The sequence below is a fragment of the Mesoplodon mirus genome (assembly GCF_964341445.2).
Source record: "Mesoplodon mirus genome assembly, contig: HAP1_SCAFFOLD_1081, whole genome shotgun sequence".
NCBI classification, from domain to species: Eukaryota; Metazoa; Chordata; class Mammalia; order Artiodactyla; family Ziphiidae; genus Mesoplodon; species Mesoplodon mirus.
Genome location: NW_028294982.1, coordinates 27870 through 46271, shown reverse-complemented (window position 1 = coordinate 46271; position 18402 = coordinate 27870). Strand labels below are relative to the sequence as shown.

The following is an 18402-nucleotide window of genomic DNA, read 5'->3' as shown; positions in this document are numbered from 1 at the left end:
AAGAGATATTTATCACCTCTGTACACTTAGTATATTTTATAAGTATTTTGGGGACATTGTGAAATAGTATGTTTTGTTTGTAGGTCAAAGAGCAAATTAATTCTATGGATGACCTTGATGACTTAACTCAGTCATCTGAAACAGCTTTTGAGGATTGCCAGATGCTTTACTCTAATTATAAGAATTCCATGTTGCTAATAGAACAACTTGGCATGGAGTGTAAAGGTAGGACCATGGTATAAATATGTATATTTTTGTGTATACTGTTGTAATATTTGGTAGAATTCACCAGTGTAGCCATTTGGGCCTGGAATTTTCTTTGTGGGAAGGTCTTTACGTAGGACTTTAGTTTCTTTTTTAGATATAGGGCTATTTAGTTTATTTGTTCTTTTTTTTTTTTTTTTTTTTTTTTGCGGTACGCAGGCCTCTCAGTGCTGTGGCCTCTCCCGTTGCGGAGCACAGGCTCCAATGCGCAGGCTCAGCGGCCATGGTTCATGGGCCCAGCCGCTCCATGGCATGTGGGATCTTCCTGGACCCGGGCACGAACCCGTGTCCCCTGCATCGGCAGTTGGACTCTCAACCCCTGCGCCAGCAGGGAAGCCCTATTTGTTCTTTCTTGATTGAGCTTTGGTATTTTCCCTCTTTCAAGGAATTTACCCACTTCATCTGAGCTGTCAAATTTATTTACATAATGTTCATAATATTACTCTGTCAGTCTTTTAATATCTATAGAATCTGTAGTAATTTCTCATTACTCATTTCTGTGAAATTGGTAATTTGTGCCTTCTCTCTCTCTCTTTTTTTTTAATTATCAGCCTGGCTAGAGGTTTATCACTTTTATTCACCTTCTGAACATATGTGGTTTCACTGGTTTTTTAAAAAATTAAATTATTTATTTATTTATTTTTGGCTGTGTTGGGTCTTCGTTGCTGTGCTCAGGCTTTCTCTAGTGGCGGCAAGCAGGGGCTACTCTTCATTCAGTGTGAGGGCTTCTCATTGCTGTGGCTTCTCTTGTTGTGGAGCATGGATTCTAGGTACATGTGCTTCAGTAGTTGTGGCACACGGGCTCAGTAGTTGTGGCTTGCGGATGGTAGAATGCAGGCTCAGTAGTTTTGGCACACAGGCTTAGTTGCTCTGCGGTATGTGGCATCTTCCTGGACCAGGGATCAAACCCGTGTCCCTTGCATTGGCAGGTGGATTCTTAACCATTGTGCCACCAGGGGAGTCCCTCATTGATCTTTCCATGTCTTTATTGTTTTGTTTGTTTTGTTTTTTCTCATTGATTTTTTCTTTGATGTTTTTTATTTCCTTTCTTCTGCTTGCTTTGGGTTTACTTTGCTCTTTTTTAAAAAATATTTATTTATTTATTTTATTTTTGGCTGCTTTAGGTCTTAGTTGCAGCATGTGGTATCTTTTGTTGCAGCGCATGGGCTTCTCTCTCTAGTTGTGGCATGTGGGCTCAGTATTTGTGACACTCCAAATTGGGTGTGGGCTCCAGCGTGTGTGGGCTCTGTAGTTGCGGCATGCCAGCTCTCTAGTTGTGGCTTGCGTGTTCAGTCGTTGCAGTGGGCAGGCTTAGTTGACCCATGTCATGTGGGGTTTTAGTCCCCCGACTAGGGATCGAACCCATGTCCCCTGGATTGAAAGGCAGATCCTTAACCACCGAACCATAAAGGAAGTCCCCTAATTTGCTCTTTTTCTGGATTTTTATGTTGGAAGCCAAGGTCATTGATTTGAGACCTTCTTTTCTAATATAGACATCCAGTGCTATAAATTTTCATGCAAGTAAGCAGCATTCCACAAATTGTAATATATTATGTTTTCATTTTTATTCAGTTCAAAATACTTTGTAATTCCTCTTTTCATTACCTCTTTAATCCAAGGATGATTTAGATGTGTGTTATTTAGTTTTCGAATATTGGAGTATTTTCCAGAAATATTTTTGTTCTTCATTTCCAGTTTGATTGCTTTGTGGTCAGAGAACATACTTTGTATGACTTAAATCCTTTTGACTTACTCCTTTATTTTATAACCCAGAATATAGTCTTTTGGTAAGTGTTCCATGGCTACTTGAAAAGAATGGTGGTGTTCAAGTCTACAGTATCCTTGATGATTTTCTGCCTGCTCTTTCTATCACTTATTCATTGAGGGGTATTGAAATCTCAGACTGTAATTGTGGATTTGTCTATTTTTCTTTGCAGTTCTCTCAAGTTTTGCTTCATATATTTTGAAGTTACTAGGCGCATAAGCGTTTAGGGTTGTTATGCTTCTTATTAATTGACACTCCTCATTATGAAATGACCTTGTTTGTTGCTGATAATGTTTTTTGCTCTGAAGTCTACTTTGTTTGGTATTAATATAGCCAGTCTAGCTTAGCTTTGTTTTGACACATGTTAGTGTGGTATATCTTATTTCTAACCTTATTACAAATTTATGTCTGTATGTTTAAAGTGCATTTCTTATAGGTGGCATACAGTTGGGTCTTGCTTTTTGATCCAGTCTGACAATCTGCTTTTTCTTAAAAATTAATTAATTTGTTTATGTATTTATTTTTGGCTGTGTTGGGTCTTCATTGCTGCACACAGGCTTTCTCTAGTTATGGCGAGTGGAGGCTACTCTTCGTTGTGGTGCACAGGCTTCTCATTGCGGTGGCTTCTCTTGCTGTGGAGCACAGGCTGTAGGCCCATGGGCTTCAGTAATTGTGGCATGTGGGCTCAGTCGTTGTGGCGCATGGGTTTAGTTGCTCCATGACGTGTGGGAGGACCAGGGCTCAAACTTGTGTCTCCTGCATTGGCAGGTGGGTTCCTGACCACTGCGCCACCAGTGAAGTCCCTGACAATCTGCTTTTTAATTGAGGTTTTCAGACCATTTTCACTTAATGTGATTATTGATACAGTAGGTATGAATCTGTCATTATGCTGTTTGATTTCTGTTTATCCCATCTGTTCTTTGTTCCCCTTTTCTTTTTCTGCCATCTTTTAGATTAATCAAGTAATTTTTATGATGTAGTTTTATTTCTTTTTTGTTTTTTTGGTTTATTAACTGTAACTCTTTTGTTTCACTATTTTAGTGGTTGCTTTAGGGTTTACAGTATTTTACTTAGGGTTATCACAGTCCACCTTCAAGTAATATTGTACCACATCATATATAGGGTAAGAATATTACAAAATAGTTTACTGCCACTTCTTCTCTCCTTGTCAGATCCTCCTGGATCTGTGGGATTGTAGTTTTCATTAAGTTTAGAAAGTTGTTGGCCATTCTTTTCTTCAAATATTTTTTTTTCTGTTTCTTTCCTCCACCTCTTTGGGGCATTGTATATTTAGCCACTTGAATTCCTGGTCAGGGAATTAAGGTCCCGCATGCTGTGCGGCATGGCCAAAAAAAAAATGTATTTTTTTTTGTTATGGATGAGTGAAGGTGAAAATGCACAGTGCTTTTATACATAAAAATTACTCATATATTTTATTTCTATCTTGTTTATTCCTAATGCAGATTCTGTTAGCTTATTGAAAATTCAGGATGCAGTTCTTTCATATGAAAGATTAATAGAACTTAAAAAAGATCACTGTGAACTACTTACAGGAAAAAACAACAAAATGGAAAGTAAGGTTACTGGGCTACCAAAGGAGCTATCAGAAACAAAAGAAATGAAATCACAGTTAGAGCATCAAAAAGTGGAGTGGGAACAAGAGCTCTGCAGCTTGAGGTATTGAACGTCTTGGTTTTAAAGAAATATTTGAACTGTTTCTATTTACTGTAATACTACAGATGTGTATTTACTTTAATACTACGGGAAGTTTTTTGGTTTTTTTTGTGTGTGTGGTACGTGGGCCTCTCACTGTTGTGGCCTCTCCCGTTGTGGAGCACAGGCTCTGGATGCGCAGGCTCAGCGGCCATGGCTCACGGGCCCAGCCGCTCCACGGCATGTGGGATCTTCCCGGACCGGGGCACGAACCCTTGTCCCCTGCATCGGCAGGCGGACTCTCAACCACTGCGCCACCAGGGAAGCCCTATGGGAAGTTTTATACTTGCTAACTTACCTGCTGGGATTTTACAGGGGAGAAAACTTCATTAGTATTGTGGAGTGTGAAATTCTTGGAAATAATACAACAAGTTCTTAACAGTGGATACATCTACTAATTATTTAATGTATATATTTCCAAATCATCATTTTCATGGCCATACAGAAGTCCTCCATACAAAGCCTCATTTTTTTGTAATCTCTCTTTTTTTTAATTTTATTTTTTTATACAGCAAGTTCTTATTAGTTATCCATTTAATACATATTAGTGTATACATGTTAATCCCAAGCTCCAAGTTCATCCCACCCCGCTGCTTTCCCCCCTTGGTGTCTATACGTTTGTTCTCTACATCTGTGTCTCTATTTCTGCCTTGCATACCAGTTTACCTGTACCATTTTTCTAGATTCCACATATATGCGTTAATATACGATATTTGTTTTTCTCTTTCTGACTTACTTCACTCTGTATGACAGTCCCTAGATCCAACCACGTCTCAACAAGTGACCCAATTTCGTTCCTTTTTATGGCTGTGTAATACTCCATTGTATATATGTGCCACATCTTCTTTATCCATTTGTCTGTTGATGGGCATTTACATTGCTTCCATGACCTGGCTATTGTAAATAGTGCTTCAGTGAACATTGGGGTGCTTGTGTCTTTTTGAATTATGGTCATTATTTTTTTTAGCAAATTGAATTTCAGTTATTTTTCATTTTTCTGTATTATATTTAATGCTACAAGGAATGTCTCTTCTATAAATTCATTTCTACATTTCTGATTATTTATTTGGAATAAATTCTTTAATATTGTGTTATTTGGTTAAAGTATGAGAACTTTTTAAAAAGGTCTTTGATCCATGTTTCTAAATTGTTCTCCAGAAAGTTTATATTTCTTTACACTCCCACCAACAGAAGTATGAAATGGCCATTTTTCTGAAGACAAAATTTTTTTAAAATTTATGAAGTTTTTTTCTTAACATATGCATGGATGAAATAAAAGGTAAAAATGGAAGGTGATTACTGATTAGTTTATTCAATATCTCTTTCATACAGAGATAAAATTAGTTCACAGGTTTGTGCTGAAAGCACAAAATACTCTCTATTTAATTAATTAATATGGATCCTGCCTTACGGGATTTAAAATTATTTATTAAATAGCTAATAAACAACAAGTTGAAAAGGTTGCAAAAGAAGAAACATAAAAAGTGTGGGGCAACAGATATTAGACTCCCTAGCCTAGTCTTGGATTACAGTATCTGAAGATATATGTTCTGTAAAAGGCATCTGCAGATTTTATCTGGCACTGTAAGTCATTTAGGGGTACCTGTAGTATTTTATGAAGTTGAAATTTTATTTCTAGTGAACTTATAAACTTGTTTCTAAACAACAGCTTCTCTTTTTAACTAGTAACTAAATTATCTGTCCTAAAGGAGGAGTAATTATGACAGTGTGGAAAACAGGGTAATTTTCGGCCTAACTTCACTGAATAATTTCAAAATTTCTTTCCTACACTATTCACCAGAGTTACTCTTGACTAAAACTTACTTAAGTGGCAGAATGTTTTTTCATTGCTACCTTTCAAGTATATATATCTTTATGAAGAGATTGAAGTGAGGAATTAAAAATATGAGACCTAGAAAGGAAAAAAAAAACTGGAGAACAGAAATTTCATTAGGATACTAAATCAGCGGGTGAAGAGCCAGATCATAAAATGAACTTTTTATTTTCCAACAAAACACATTTTAAGGTAAGCATATTTAACTGCAGATTCACCCTAAAACAAGAAAAAAAGAAGAGAAGAAATGCTGACAGGTTATATGAAAAAATTAGGGAGCAGTTAAGAAGAAAAGAAGAGCAATACAGTAAAGAAGTTGAAATGAAACAACAACTTGAACTCACTCTCAGAGCACTAGACATGGAACTGAGGACTGTGAGAAATAATCTGAATCAGGTAAGTTAATCTTTGGTGAAAATTTCAAATTTCCAACAGTATTTCCTCAGTATTATTTGTAATATCTCTTTGATTTAATATATATTATTTAGGTTTAAAACAAATAAAAAGTGTTATCTCATCCTAAATATGAACTATGACATTTATAGCTTAAATTATTAATTTCTTGCCATTCTTAGCTTCTAATACATGCTCTGTGTATGTTTTCTGAATGGAGGAATGGAAGGTAAATTGAGCTTAATGATTAACATAATGATTGGCATTTTTGGTCCATTCGAAAGTAATATTCTTAATTCCAATCCATGTGTTAATTTTGGCTTTTCTATGTTAAAATACAGGGTAAATTGCCTTGAGACTGCGATGGAACTAGTTAAATGCTTTGTAAAAAGATTTTCTTTCACAATACTATATCTCCCTGTATTTTTGCTCTGTGATAAGTTTAGCAGTCATTTAAATTAAAATCTTAAGTTATTCATGTGGGATAAATATCCTTGTGTTTATTTTAAAAGGCTACTTCCTTTTAACAGTTTTTTTTTTAATTCTGCTCTTAAGCTTTTGACTTTTTTTTTTTAATGGTATGAGACCAAAAACCTCATGAAATGTGTCTCCAGGTTGTAGAAGAGCGAAATGACGCTCAGAGGCAGCTTTCTCGAGAGCAGAATGCCAGAATTTTACAAGATGGAATCCTGACCAGTCACCTTGCCAAACAAAAGGAGATAGAAATGACTAATAAGGAAATGAATTCTGAGGTATTTTCTTTAATCATTTTCAAATATTTGTGTGTATGTATCTGTATATGTATATATTTTAAAAACCAATACTATACATCACAGACAGTGTAGAGGATATTTAAAACCTATTTAAGTATATTTTGGGGAGGGGTGGACGTTTCTCGTCCATTGGATATTTAATATTTTTAATTCAAACATAATTGAATTATATTTGATTAAATTTAATTCAAGTAGTATTTTTAATTCAAATCCATTTGTCTGCAACAGTCAAGCAGTGACATACAATAGCCTCATCCAAGGAGAGGCTTTTAATATTTTCCATAGGAACTGATGAACCTTTCATAATCTGAAAACTATTGCTACCATCTAGAAAAGTCTGCACCCTGATGGCGGTTTAGGCAGGGAAGACCATGTGTGCTCCACCATCGACCACACTACCTGACCAAAGCCCAGCACTGAATACGTTCTTGCCCTCTGCTTTGGAGTGAACATGTCAATCACTATGCACCTCATCATTTTCAGTGTCTAAATCAGAGTCTGTTCTTGGCTTCACTGTCATTTCTTTAACCAGTACCCCATCAATGACATTTTCACATCACTTACAATTTTTCAGTATTGTAAAAGCTGCAACATTAGTTGTAAAAACATTTTTTTTTTTTTTTTTTTTTTTTGCGGTACATGGGCCTCTCACTTTTGTAGCCTGTCCCATGCGGAGCACAGGCCCCGGACGCACAGGCTCAGTGGCCATGGCTTACGGGCCCAGCCGCTCCGTGGCATGTGGAATCTTCCCGGACAGGGGCACGAACCTGTGTCCCCTGCATTGACAGGCTGACTCTAAACCACTGCGCCACCAGGGAAGCCCGTAAAAACATTTTTTTTTTTTTTTTTTTTTTTTTTTTTTTTTTTTTTTTTTTTTTTTTGCTGTACGCGGGCCTCTCACTGCTGTGGCCTCTCCCGTTGCGGAGCACAGGCTCCGGACACACAGGCTCCGCGGCCATGGCTCGCGGGCCCAGCCGCTCCGCGGCATGTGGGATCTTCCGGGATCGGGGCACGAACCCGTGTCCCCTGCATCGGCAGGCGGACTCTCAACCACTGCGCCACCAGGGAAGCCCCGTAAAAACATTTTTGAGCACTTTAAAAAAATTATCTCCTTAGAATAAACTTACAAAATTACCAAAAAAAAAAAAGAGAAAACCCCAAAACAAACAAACAAAACAACATTATGGTTTTTGGCAGTGATTTCACTTCCTTGATAGATTAATAGAGAGGTTAGTTTATCCCTTCCACTGATGGTAAGGAGGAAAGGTATAGCCAGTTCAGAGACCGTCTTTTGGATGTCATTCTTCTACTTGTGAGAAAATTAACACTTTGCTCCATGTGGTGTCCTATTTCAGTACAAGGAACTTTTGAAAATAGTGATAGATATGCCATAATATTTATTTAGTGATAATTTATTGATAAGTATTTTATTTTTAGTGAAACAGTTCATTGTATTTCCCCCTACCTTACTATTTTAAGCATTATGAAGAGAGAATAAAAGTTATTGCAGCAGCGAATAATCTCACGATTTTCTAAGATCTCTATAAATTTTACCTGATTTACCACTAGTGTATGCACCGTAGTGAAATATAAGGCTCATTTCATATTTATATGTTTGTACTAGAGAACTAGCTGTGGTTTGGTGTAAGAGGACTCATAGTAAAGTCAGAAGACCTGGAGAAAAGCCTGCAGCTTGCTTGTATTTTTGACTTCCTCATTTCCAGGACTGTCATAGCTAAATGAGTTAACTGATGTTTGTAGAAGTGCTTAGTACAGTTATCAGTAGATGTGATTCTTGTAACTGACTATAAAAATATTAGAAACGTAGAATATTTATGGAATATTCTCAGGACTATATAAATATTAGAAACATAGAATATTTATGGAATATTCTCAGGAAAAAAAATTTTAGGAAATTTAATCTGTCAAAATATATACAGAGCTAAGGCTTTTACTATGGGGTAGCTGTATAGGTTAGATAGCAGACGTAGTTTTTTTTTAAGCTAGCAGGTGGTATTTTATTTTATTTTTTATTGAAGTATAGTTGATTTACAATACTGTGCTATTTTCAGGTATACAGCACAGTGATTCAGTTATCTATCTATCTATCTATCTATCTATCTATCTATCTATATATATACCTTTATAGATTCTTTTTCCAAATATTGAGTGTAGTTCCCTGTGCTACACAGTAGGTCATTGTGGATTACCTGTTTTTTATATAGTAGTGTGTATATATTAATCCCAACCTCCTAATGAATCCCTCCCCCTCTTTCCCCTTCAGTAACCATAAGTTTGTTTTCTACGTCTGTGAGTCTCTTTCTGTTTTGTAAATAAGTTTATTTGTATCATTTTTTTAGATTCCATGTATAAGCTATATCATATGATAATTGTCTTTCTGTCTGGCTTACTTCGCTCAGAATGATAGTCTCTAGGTCCATCCATGTTGCTGCAAATGGCATTATTTCATTCTGTTTTTATGGCAGAGTAGTATTCCACTGTATAAATATATCACATCAGATGCAATTTTTAAGTATAGTCAGATTTATTAATCTTTTATTTTAAGCCTTCTGGGTTTGTTATAATTTAGAGAAAGGCCTTTCCAATTCTGAGCTTCTTAAAAATTCTCCTGTGGTTTGTTTTTTACTTTCATGGATTCATTGTCTTCAATTAAATTTTTGAACTTTTGAAGATTTCTGCTTGTAAGAAGTCTGAGGTTTGTATCCAACCTTATTTTTTCCAGTTGGATATCCACTTATTGCAGGCTTTTCATTGTATCAACATATAGGTTAGTCTTTCAGAGGAAATCATGAAATGTCAATTTATTGAGTACTAGCTAAAAATCTCCTTTATTTCACTTAGGTGTCCGATAGTCCTGAAAAAGAAAAAGATCTGTTACATAAAAACCACATGTTGCAGGATGAAGTTGCCATGCTAAGACTGGAAATCGACACAATAAAATGTCAGAACCAGGAAAAGGAAAAGAAATATGTTGAGGACATTGAAATTGTAAAAGAAAAGAATGATGATCTTCAAAAGACAATAAAACTGAATGAGGAAACATTAACAAAGACAATATTCCAATATACTGGACAGCTTAATGTTCTGACAGCTGAGAATACAATGCTAAACTCTAAGCTGGAGAATGAAAAACAAAGCAAAGACAGACAGGAAGCAGAAGTGGAATCCGACCGTTCTAGACTGGCTGCTACCATACATGATCACCATCAAAGTCAGACATCAAAAAGAGACCTGGAACTTGCCTTCCAGAGACCAAGAGATGAGTGGTTACGCTTGCAGGACAAAATGAATTTTGATGTGTCTAACCTGAACGATAACAATGAGATGCTTTCCCAGCAACTTTCTCAAGCTGAAAGTAAATTCAGTAGCCTAAAAACCAAGCTCCATCACACGAGGGATGCTCTCAGAGAAAAGACTTTGGTGTTAGAACGTGTACAGAGAGACCTAAGCCAAGCACAGTGTCAAAAGAAGGAACTTGAACACATGTATCAAAGCGAACAAGGCAAAGTGAATAAATACATTGGAAAGCAGGAATCCTTAGAAGAGAGATTATCTCAACTCCAGAGTGAAAACATATTGCTCAGACAGCAACTGGATGATGCGCAAAACAAAGCCGACAGTAGAGAGAAGACAGTAATTAACATCCAAGACCAGTTTCAGGAGATTGTGAAAAAACTTCAAGCTGAAAGTGAAAAACAAGGTCTGATGCTGGAGGAAAGGAACAAGGAGTTAATCAATGAATGTAATCATTTAAAAGAGAGAATGTATCAGTATGAAAATGAGAAAACAGAAAGAGAAGTAAGTATCCAAGAAGAGAAATAATTCTCAGACTTCCTGAAAGAAAATTCAAAGTGATTTTGATTATGGCTAAATGTTGAATCTAGTTGAATAGAAATAATATATAGACTGTAAATCAGCCTAAAAGCATACCTTGTATCCAGCAAATAAATAATTAGACCTGAGAGGTGCTTTACTTTGAGTAGACATTGTGTCACCTATGAAATTTTAAGAGATTAAGTTATAAATTGTTAATGGGTATAGACAGGTATTAGTAATTTACTCTTCTACTGCTAAGCTAATAATTTTAATCTTTATGTCACCACATTTTAGTATCATGATGAAGCAGATAAATGAAACGCTCAGATCTAAAATGAATTATTTTGAAATTAAGGTTCAGTTGTGTGTATTACCTTGACAGTCAATTCCAGATTTCCCAAATGAACTGATGTGTCGATGCCATATCTCATAGTACTTTTCCTTCAGTAGCTTGTCATAACTTTTTAGTTGATATAATTTTATTTTTATTCATGTCAATTTGAATTAATTTGGGAAATAGTTCAGCCTCAAACCATGTATTCTTATGACCTCTCAACTCTTTAAAGGCATCTACTTTTCATTAACTCATAATTTGGGATTAAAGTAGTGAGCTTTAGCAAAACTATACTTGATTTAATCTTCCCACTTCTATTTATAATTTACTGGGAACATTTTTACAAATAATTTGCTCATAATTCTCATTTCAAGGCTCAGTTACTATCATCTGGATATAAATCTGTCCAATACAAAGAGAATTGTAGCTCTCTGTGACTTATTAATTTGGCATTGGACTCCCATTTTCAGACTAGCGAGGGGTGGCAGATTCATGAGTAGCAGGAATAGGGTGGGGGACAGGGTCACAGGGGCTGCTATCAGGAGGCAGAGGGAGGCCCTGAAGGTCTCATTTTAATTCTAGGAATTAAAATGGGAATGACCTCATTTTAATTCTGAGATAGGAATCTATTGAGCACTGGATTGAATATGTGAGGATCTCTGAAGTTAATGGAAGCCTCCAGTAGAGAAGAGGGAAGATGTTCCCACCACTCGTCCCACCTACACACCCATTTCTTTCTGAGACTTGAGGAGGTCCTCAAGCTCAGCAAATTGATCGGGAAGGGCGGGGAGTGGATAGTGGGACTGAATCCATTGTCTAAGTAACTTAATAGCGATAAGGCCGGAGGGTAACACCTTCTGTGTCTTAAACCAAATTCAGTGAGCAGGAAGGTGCACATACAAGAAGGAGACAAATTGATGTCTCTGGTGATAGTTTTCAAAGTACATAGGTTGGAGTTATCTATTATTAACATAACTTAATAATAAGGTAATTTATAAAATCAGTGACAGAGTATCTTATTAGGCACTTGTGAGACAACTTCAACAAGAACTGGCTGATACCCTAAAAAAGCAATCTATGTCAGAGGCTTCACTGGAGGCCACGTCACGTTATCGTACTAATTTAGAAGATGAGGCACAGGATTTAAAGAAAAAATTACATCAAGTCACAAGTCAGGTTTTTATGAAATTTAACGTGTCAATACTTAATGTATAGGATAAAGTGCTTTAGGACACTAATTTTCATGGATGGCTTTTTTTGTATTTTCGTTACAAGTAAATTTATTATAATTTTGTTATCTTTATAATGCACTTGTTTCTTAAACTCTGACTTTCATCCTGCCGTTTGCATTATATATTTTTTCTTACAATATTTACCCTTAGGAAAGTTGAGAATTGTGCGTGATTCCTCACAGAAGTTGAGAGACTTTTTTTTTCTATTAAACAGTATTTTTTAGTGATATCTCTACTACCATGATGAAGCAAGCCAGATAAAGTCAGAGGATAATGTTTAATGGAATGTTCCATAAAATTGTCATTTTTCATCTTCACTTTTGTGAATGGATATAGTGTCTGTGTATATTTATTTCATGGATTTCAGAATAACTTGTGCAGAAAGGTCATTATACAAACCAGTTGAAGTTAGGCATTGCCTTCATTTTCTTTTCATTTTAGATATATTGTAAAAGCGTAGAGATACTCAGATTGTGTATAGTATGTACACCCAAAATAGAAAATTAAGAAAATTATCTAGATCCTGCCATTGTATTTTTAAAAAAACTATTGAGATAATTCACATATCACATAATTCACCCATTTAAAATGTGTAGTTCAGTCTCTCCGTGTATATTCAGAGAGTCGTGCACTTGGCATCAATTATAGAGCATCTCCATCACCCCCAAAGGAAAACCCTGCATCCATTAGCCATCACCCATGGCCCCCATCTCCCTCAGCCCCAGCAACCACCAGTCTAATCTCTGCATCTGTAGATGTGCCTATTCTGGGTATTTCATATAAATGGAATCACACAGTATGTGGTCCTTTGTGATTAGCTTTTCTCATTTGACGTAACATTTTCGAGGTTCATCCATGTTATAGCGCATATCAGTACTTCCATTTCTGTTTATTGTCGAACAGCACGTTATGTGGCTAAGCCGTTCATCCATTCATCAGTTGATGGGCCTTTGGGTTATTTCCACCTTTGGGCTGTTAATAATGCTGCTGTGAACAGTCATTTACAAGTTACTGTGTGGACATAATTTTTATCTCCCTGCTGTTGGGTTTTATCCTCTGAGTTAATTGGCTGATTTCACCTTTTCTTGGCCTTTACTCATGCTGTCCTTTCTGTCTTTACAGTTTCTTTTCCTCCTGCCTAATCCTCCATTTATTCAGACCTGGCCCCGAGTCTTCTCCATGAAGCTCTCTCTCTGACTGTCCTAGCTCTCATTGACCCTGTCATCTAGTCTGTGAAGAAGAGTTTAGCCCTTAATTTTACACTGTTTTAATGTTTTTTCATGAGAGAGAATCTCGTCTAAGTATAAATTTGTCTAACAGGGAATATTTATTGATATGCACGGCACCTGTCTTGCATAAATTGAAAATATTTTAGCTTAACAGTTGCTAGGATACAATTAAGTCCTTTATACCATACAATAACTTTTTCTTGGAGATATTGATATAATCTTTTATTAAAATGTATTTTAAGCAATTAAATATACAATTAAAAGCTCTTAATCTAATAGAGGAGAATTGTTCAATTAAATGCTCTTTTTTTCCCCCTCACTCTAGAAAAAAAAATCTAAATTTGCCTTCCTTCATTATGCAGCCAGAACTGGGGATTTTCACATTGATAGCATTTCACCAACTGTAACGCTCTGTGGATAGCTTCTCCAATATCCATACCACATAACCTTAATTTTCTCATCCGAGTGCTTTCTAGACATAACCGGTTGCTGGGAGTGAATTGATTCAGAACTTTGATTTAGCAGTAGGGTGATATTTCCATGCCAGTGACTTAACCCTTCCTCTGATGGTCATGTAAGTTATGTACCACTCAATCCAGGAGGTGCTATTTGCATATTAGTCCATGATCACTGCCCACTGAGTAGTACAGAGAGGAAGTAAGTTATAAATTATTATAAGTGGAGAAAAGGACTAGTGGAATCAGTGAAAGTTTTTGAAGTACTGGGCACATACATTCTGGTCCTCATGCTCCCTGTTTACTGCCAATTTCAATGGGATGGAGAATGATTTCAGTGTGACTTGTACAGGAGACCACTTCTGTTGGCATGCCATCTGCCTAAAATATCAAATTGTTTAGAACATAAAATACAGCAATAGTAATAATTCTGATTGTAAACACTTAGCATTTACTATGTGCCACGTACTTTTCTAAATACGTTATGTACACACACCCCCAATTTAATCTTCCCGACATCCCAGTGAGGTCAGTGCTATTATTATCTTCATTTTACGGCTGGAGAAACTGAGACACAGAAAATTTAAGTAATTTGCTCAAGGACATACAGCAAATAAGTGGTGGAATTGGGACTCAGACCCACGCATTCTGGCTCCTGTGTAGATACTACCTCTCACACTAGTCCCTGAAGCATCTGGTTGTCACCAACAGTAGTGTGTAGTGTGAACGTTCATAATCACTGAAAGAGCTGTGGTCATTCACATATGTGGATATTTAAAATTATAGTTGGTATAGAGCGTGGAGTAAAAAATATAAATGTCTTTCCCCATTTGGCCAATTTATAAATTTGTGTATTTATTTGATAAAATATAATTTAAAGCATGAATGATGTTGTGGTTTAGTACGAGAAGTCAGTAACTTGTAAAGGGCCAGATAGTAAATATTTTAGGCTTTGTGGTTCACAAGGTGTCTGTTGTAGCAACTCAACTCTGCTGTTGCAGCAGGAAAGTAGCCATAAACAATATGCAGATGAAAGACATAAAAACAGATGATGGCGGATTTGCTAGATTATCAGTAATTTAAAAAAAATTTTCTCCTTTTAGTTGCAAGAAGCACAGGATCGATGTACAGAGGCCATGAGATGTGCTGAGAAGACGCAGGATCACATCCAAAAGTACAATTTAAAGCAGCACAGAAAATAACTTAAGTATAAGTATAGAGCAGATAAGCAGTATAGTATGAGAATTATATCAGTTATGACAATAAATACATCATTGTAAAGCTGGGTAAACATTTCAGCTTTGAGCTATTTTGAAATGCATAATTTTTCTCCATTATTTCTAAATTTTTCACATTATCCACAGAACACAACTAGAAAACGGCACAATTGCCAAATCATCTACTTTTCAAAATTCTAAGAATGTATGTAATTGAACCTGCAGGTGTTTGTTCAGAAACTGTGTGGTATTTTAAAATCTATGTGTGAGAGTAATTATTTTAAAATATGCATTTTAGGCTTGAAATTGAAAATGCCAACTTAAAAGCTACAGTCAAAGAGCAAGCGGACAAAATTGAAGAGCTTCAGAAAAACCTGTTAAGTACAAGTTCAGTAAGTCAATCTCTTAATTTCTGTCATGCTGAAAAGGAATTTTAATTTTTTTACTAGTAATATATAAGAATATTTTGGACACTATGAAAAGTCTCATTGATAAAAGAGTTTATTTTTATATTGATACTACTTGCTACTGGTAGCATAATTCCTCTTTATAGAGGAAGTTGACTGAAATAATAAAATTGATTTTTATAGTAAGACTTTAATTAAAAAGATGGTGACAGTCCAAAAGCAATATTTTATATATACCACATTTTGTTTATTCATTCATCTGTCAATGAACACTGTGATTTTTCCACCTTCTGGCTATTGTTAACAATGCTGCTATGAACAGTGGTACACAAATATCTGTTTGAGTCCAGAAATTTGAGTAATGATTTGATCTAGAATTCTGAACTTCCCTTGTAATCTAAACCCTCCAGTGCTATTTTGAGAATGAATTACTTTTAATGTTGTAGTTCATTTTCTTTATCAAGAAGGAATACTGGGTCACTATGCAAGCATTTTTCTGAAAGGAATGTATTTTTTCCTTTCTTGGATTTTATTTTACTTTATTTTTTAAAGATTTTTTTGATGTGGACCATTCTTCAAGTCTTAATTGAATTTGATACAATACTGCTTCTGTTTTATGTTTTGGTTTTTTGGCCAGGAGGCATGTGGGATCTTAAATCCCTGACCAGGAATCAAACTTCCTGCATTGGAAGGCAAAGTCTTAACCACTGGACCTCCAGGGAAGTCCCCCTTTTTTCTTTAAAAAAAGAAAAGAGATGCCAGTGAAAAAGCAGAAATGGCTGCTCAATCAGGGCCTTACATAGTAACAGGTGCTCCTAGCATGGCAAGTTCAGGAACAATTTTTCTCCCAGACACTTGAGTTAATCAGCCTTTCAAAGGTGTAACAGCCAGTCTCAGAAAAGACTGATGTGTAATCCAGGATTCCAATTTATCAATGTATAGTGAAAGCTATGTAATTATTTACCAAGCAGAAAGGAATTCTCCTGCCATTTATACTCTCCTTTGTAGGGAAGCTACTTATGATTTAAAAATCAGAAGATTCTATTTTGAACCCTAAGTTGGAGGGATGAGGTAGATGCACCTATCAACTCGTTTCTTTCCATCACAATAGTTAGATTCATGTAGTGTCATTATACAGATATACCTGTCAGGGGGACTAGAACATTCTATTGACTGGCCCTTCTTGTGTTCAAAGAAACATTGAAAATTATTTTTTCTAGACTTGATATGCATTAGTCACATTGTATTAGCATACTTTTCATACGAGTGACAACACAATATGTTGACAAAGGGAGTCTCATGTGAATGAGAGTGCCAGATGTCCCCTTACATTGTCAAACACATCTATTCGAGTATCAGAAATTGAAAATTTTGTAAGGATACCCCACACTGATTAAGCATATTAAAAAAAAATAATGAGGGATTTTCTGTAGATTCCTATAGAAATGAGTTAGGATTATGACATAGAATTATTGGCCACTTTAAGGTCTACACAAATCAAAAATTTAATGAGGAGCTTTTCACCAACTCAGTCAGTAGCCCTGGCTTCTCCTAAAGTTCTCATCTCAGGAATCCCCAGGCCAGAGCCAACCTGAGTTAAGATATATGGTCAACACAGTGTTGAGATGAAGAATCTGGGCTGGGAAGAAGAGAGAGCTCTAGCTGACTCAAGACTCCAAACAATATAGTTGAGTATTCACCTGAAAGGAGTGTCAGAAGACTTCCATAAGGTCAGGTCTCTATGGAGTAGGAAAGCATTCAAAAGAAAACAAGGGCAGGGACTTCCCTGGTGCAGTGGTTAGGAATCCACCTGCCACTGCATTGGACATAGGTTTGATCCCTGGTCCGGGAAGATCCCACATGCCGGGGAGCCACTAAGCCCGTGCACCACAACTACTGAGCCTGCACTCTAGAGCCTGCGAGCCACAACTACTGAGCCCATGTGCTGCAACTACTACAGCCCACGTTCCTAGAGCCTGTGCTCTGCAACAAGAGAAGCCACTGCAGTGAGAAGCCCACGCACCACAGTGAAGAGAAACCCCCACTCACCTCAACTAGAAAAAGCCCACACGCAGCAACGCAGATCCAATGCAGCCAAAAAAAAAAAAAAGAGAAGAAAACAAGGGCAAATAATTGATAATCTGATCCTTGTGAAAAACTTTCACATTGTAAAAGAAAATAAAGACAAAGTATGCTGGTCAACATCCTAAGGGTGAGGGTGCCCCCCAAGATTAGAAAATAACACTACACTCAAAGTAACACCAATAAGAATAAACGTAAAGTGTCCAAGAATAGCTCTGTACAAGGATAATCCTCACTGAGTAATGGCTCATGAGTGTGGCTGAGGATGTTGTCTATGAGGAGCAAGAAGGGGGAGAGAAAAGTACAGGTGATCTCAGCAAAGGGGTCAAGGCTGGAAAGGCAGGTTAGGGAATCTGGTACGAAGCCTTGAGATGTAAGGAGCCCTGAGAGAATTTAGAAAGAGGATTAGAAAGGGTCAAGGACTGAACATCAAGGGTTACTGTCATTCAGACTGAGGTGGGCTCAGAGGAGCAGAGGCAGAGTGTGGTCATGTTCGCGGTTGCTGCTGAGAAGTGAAGCAGGGTAAGGACTGAAGAAGAAACGGTTCTTGATGACCCTCAAAACTTTTAGTGGAGTTACAAGATTGAAAGTCAATTTAGTGTAAAAGAAGAGAATAAGTGATGAAAGATGAATTATGGATGAGACCATGCGTTAAAGAATGTAAGAGTCCCGGGCTTCCCTAGTAGCGCAGTGGTTAAGAATCCACCTGCCAATGCAGGGGACACGGGTTCGAGCCTTGGTCCGGGAAGATCCCACATGCCGCAGAGCAATTAAGCCTGTGCGCCACAACTACTGAGCCTGCGCTCTAGAGCCCGCAAGCCACAACTACTGAGCCCATGTACCTAGAGCTCATGCTCTGCAACAAGA

At 36.8% G+C, this 18402-nt stretch overlaps 1 protein-coding gene across 6 annotated transcripts in view; it reads left to right on the top strand.

Annotated features, from left to right (window-relative positions):
- LOC309797841 (ankyrin repeat domain-containing protein 26-like) overlaps positions 1 to 18402 on the top strand; it is a 66221-nt gene that overhangs the window by 25816 nt on the left and 22003 nt on the right. For 5 of the 6 annotated variants that reach the window (XR_014292819.1, XR_014292820.1, XM_082646236.1 and 2 more), the window contains exons 11-18: positions 84 to 225; positions 3493 to 3706; positions 5789 to 5972; positions 6584 to 6721; positions 9605 to 10561; positions 11937 to 12089; positions 14933 to 15003; positions 15345 to 15438. Coding sequence is in view for 3 of the 6 variants with exons in the window: in XM_082646236.1 (XP_082502362.1) it covers positions 84 to 225; positions 3493 to 3706; positions 5789 to 5972; positions 6584 to 6721; positions 9605 to 10561; positions 11937 to 12089; positions 14933 to 15003; positions 15345 to 15438 (1953 nt within the window). In the remaining 3 variants the exon portion in view is untranslated. The remainder of the gene's footprint in view (positions 1 to 83; positions 226 to 3492; positions 3707 to 5788; positions 5973 to 6583; positions 6722 to 9604; positions 10562 to 11936; positions 12090 to 14932; positions 15004 to 15344; positions 15439 to 18402) is intronic. The other variant, XR_014292821.1, reaches the window with a different exon arrangement.